We start from the raw sequence: 3,989 nt of genomic DNA, 5'->3' as shown, positions 1-3,989 counted from the left end.
TACTCTTGGTACAATGTACATATGCATGATTCATTAGTTAATTTGGTTTAATGAAGTACATGTATGTGTATAGTGTACACATACATTTCTATTGCAAGCTATGAAAAATTGTTTACATGTAAAAAAACAGCATAATACAAGTCAGATAAAAACACAAAAATGTACTAATATGTACATGTACAACAAATAAAAATATAATAATACAAGTATATACAAATGTATTCTCAATGACTTAATGCTCTTATTTGCACTAGTCCAGGCTCAGTCATTCATGACTAATTGTCTTTGCATTCTTTTAATTCACTCCCTAATTTGTATTCTCTTTTTCTGGAGGACATTATAGTTTTTTTAGTGTTTATTAGCACATACTTCATACTCATCGTACCAGTAGGTGCTAGTTGGTGCTAAAGTGCTAAGTTTTAACAGTCTTCATTTCATCATTGACACTTTGACACTGAAATATTTAGAACACAGTATTTGCATATTATACATGTACAATAATTGAGTTTTTCACTCTTTTAGTAATAGAGATTGGTTGAAACAATTATACTCTATCTCTTTATCTTTAATCACAAATTTCACAATGTCCTATATACTAGTAATTTTACTAGTAATAATTATACTTTTTAGTGATAATTATTTTTGTAATAATTACATTTACTAGCACAGCTTGTACCATGTAATAGATACTAGGGACATATCTATAACCTTGGCTTTTATTTATTTAGGTATAATGTCTGTATATTCGCATACGGTCAGACTGGGTCTGGCAAATCCTACACGATGATGGGTAAAGTTGAAGAAGGAGAGAAAGGGATCATACCGAGGACCTGCGAGGAAATGTTTGATAAGATTGTCTCAACGACTGACCCTAGCCTCTCATACTCTGTAGAGGTGAGACACATCAATATGTACATATACATGTATGTACATATATGTACATACATGTATATGTACATAACTATTGCATGTATATCTATATACATGTACAATGTGTATTATGTACATATGTGCATGTACTGTACATGTACATTATGTGTTCATTATAATGGTAGTAATGAAATCATAGTATGATGTGAGGCTTAATGGTCTAGTAAATTTGCTTCTAAACATGGCTCAATTATTTATGAAATAATGCAAGAATTATTGTGGCATAGCGTCATTATAATGATCGAGCTCAGTTAATGTATTATACATTATACACGTACACGTACATGTATAATGTAAGTACAATATGCTATATACATGTATATGCATGTACATGTACATGTACATGTATAAATAAAGTGTTATTATTTGACGAATTTGTTTGTTATTTTTGTCTATTTCAAAAACACAAAAACAACATTTCCCATAATGCATGTACTCTCACCCATACAATATATTTATTGTATGTACTTGAAGCAACGGTAATTCAATAATAACATGTGTCTGTTACATTATGCTATCGTGTCAATAGTAGCTTATAGTGTCTGTGATCCTGGCAGTCAATATCTTGTGTTGTAGAGTTAGGACGATTAGAATTAGATTTGTAAAATACATTAAAGATAAGCTGTTGGTAGTATTGACTACTTCACTTCCTACCATATACTCTCTGTGGCTTATGTACAGTACATCAATTAAGTGTCTGTATATACAGTTATATAATAGTTATAGTCTATAGTAGCTGCATGTGTATGTATGTATGTATGTAGTGTAGAGTGTATCCTACTGTTATCTTCCTTTCCTTCCCTGCATGTACTATAGCAGTAGTATCTTCTTCATTACATACACAAACACATGATAAACACATGCAAGTGATTGTAGAATGATTATAACATGCAGCTAGACTTTGTTTGTGTGTTTGTTTTGAGTTAGAGTGTTGCTGATTTTAATGGGAAATGTATGCATCGTGACATCCTCTTGTATCTAGTCACCATCTCTTATTTCTTTTCATTTCCTTCTCTTAAATGTACCTTTATTCCTTTATGTCCTCTTTCTTTCTCTCTTTCCTTCTCCTCTCTCTCTCCCCTCAGGTCAGTTATATGGAGATATACTGTGAGAGAGTGAGAGATCTCCTCAATCCAAAGTCCTCCGGTAATCTTCGGGTACGAGAGCATCAAAAGCTAGGACCTTACGTCGAGAACCTTGCTAAACTAGCAGTGACGTCTTTTGCTAACATTAATGGGCTAATGGACGAAGGAAACAAAGCAAGGTCTTTGATTAATGCTAACTGTACTTACGTTATTGTTGTTACCATGCTATAATTCTTTAAATAGTATTATTATTATTATTATTATGTTTAATAATTTATTTTTGTGTGATTTCTCCAGGACTGTTGCAGCTACTAACATGAATGAGACCAGTAGCAGATCACATGCTGTCTTCACCATCATACTCACACAAAGGAAGAAAGACTCTATGACTGGACTAGTAGCAGAAAAGGTATGTGGCAATTATTGAGAATGTAAATATCAATTAGGTGTATAGCATTTACCATTACTGAAAATCCCTTTTAAAATCATGTTCATATTTCTCTATTTATATATAGTGTAATTATAATAATAAGTGATAGGCTAAGCCCTGTAAATGTATTTATTTTCATTCTGGTATTACTGCCAAGATATCAACTAATATTATTTTATTTTTAATTATTTTTGATTATTTAAATTAATCAATGTGTTTATTTCTTCATGATAAAGGTTAGCAAGATTAGTTTAGTTGATTTGGCTGGTAGTGAGAGAGCTAAGGACACTGGAGCTGAAGGGAAGAGACTCCAGGTAATTAGTAATGGACACTATACACTTTAACACTGGTACTTACTTTGTGTATGAATCATAGCAAATTCTTAGATTTTTAATTTTTTATGTGCATGTAACTCAAAAAATTGAAGTCGGAATCAGCTCAAACTTTCTACATAGCATAAAAACATCAATGTTTATTAGAAAATGTAATAAAAATTGGGGGTCATTTTTTAGTCATTTTTTGAAAAAAGCATGGGCTATAGCCTTGGGTATTTTTCAGATTTTGGCAAATTTCTTAAAATGGTTGTAACTTGGAAAATTAAAGTCTGAATTAGCTCAAACTTTCTACATAGCATAAGAACATCAATATGTATCAGAAAATATAATAAAAATTGGGGGTGATTTTGGAGCCATTTTTCAGAAAAAGCATGGGCTATAGTACAGGGTACTTTTCAGATTTTTGCATGTTTTTTAAAATGGCCATAACTCAAAAAATTGAAGCCGGAATTGTCTCAAATTTTTTATGTAGCATAAGATCATCAATATGTATCAGAAAATGTAATAAAAATTTAGTGTGATTTGTTAGCCATTTTTGGAAAAACCATGTATAGCCTTGGATATTATGTACACATGTAGATGTAATAATTAATAATTTCATTGTAGGAGGGAGCTAATATAAACAAGTCACTGACGACATTAGGCAAAGTCATTCATGCTCTTGCATCAGCAAAGAAGAAAGGAGACTTTGTGCCTTACAGAGACTCAGTCCTTACCTGGCTACTCAAAGAAAACCTTGGTATGATAGTGTAGCATATAAGCATAGAGTGAGAGAAAGAGAGAAGGGGTGAGAAGAAAGAGATAAAGGTATACTTACTTGTATATTCCATACTATCAAGAGTACACTTGATACTATTAATTGTCTTTTCCAGGTGGTAATTCAAGGACAGCTATGATAGCTGCCATCAGTCCAGCACAAATAAACTATGACGAAACACTCAGTACTTTAAGGTAGTTTTGGTACATTAATAGACCTACCATTAGTACCATTTATATAGATATGCTGATCGTGCAAAACAGATAATGTGTAAAGCTGTTGTCAATGAGGATCCTAATGCTAAAGTAATGTGTATTTATTTATTTATTTATCTTATTTATTTTTCTATCTATTTATCAATTTTTTATGTATCTATTAATTTTTTTTTCTATCTATTTATTTTTTCATCTGATTAATTTATTTATTCATTCTTCTGTTTATTTATTTAGTTG

At 31.3% G+C, this 3,989-nt stretch overlaps 1 protein-coding gene across 1 annotated transcript in view; it reads left to right on the top strand.

Annotated features, from left to right (window-relative positions):
* Window positions 1-3,989, top strand: part of LOC100640210 (kinesin-like protein unc-104) — a 35,397-nt gene that overhangs the window by 890 nt on the left and 30,518 nt on the right. The window contains exons 4-10 of the mRNA XM_020000485.1: window positions 729-894; window positions 2,016-2,194; window positions 2,313-2,424; window positions 2,682-2,759; window positions 3,387-3,519; window positions 3,653-3,731; window positions 3,779-3,851. Of these exons, the coding sequence (XP_019856044.1) occupies window positions 729-894; window positions 2,016-2,194; window positions 2,313-2,424; window positions 2,682-2,759; window positions 3,387-3,519; window positions 3,653-3,731; window positions 3,779-3,851 (820 nt within the window). The remainder of the gene's footprint in view (window positions 1-728; window positions 895-2,015; window positions 2,195-2,312; window positions 2,425-2,681; window positions 2,760-3,386; window positions 3,520-3,652; window positions 3,732-3,778; window positions 3,852-3,989) is intronic.

This window comes from Amphimedon queenslandica, unplaced genomic scaffold, assembly GCF_000090795.2.
Source record: "Amphimedon queenslandica unplaced genomic scaffold, v1.1 AMPQUscaffold_13181, whole genome shotgun sequence".
NCBI lineage: Eukaryota > Metazoa > Porifera > Demospongiae > Haplosclerida > Niphatidae > Amphimedon > Amphimedon queenslandica.
Note: the sequence above shows the minus strand (reverse complement) of the source record. Positions and strands in the feature narration are given on the sequence as shown.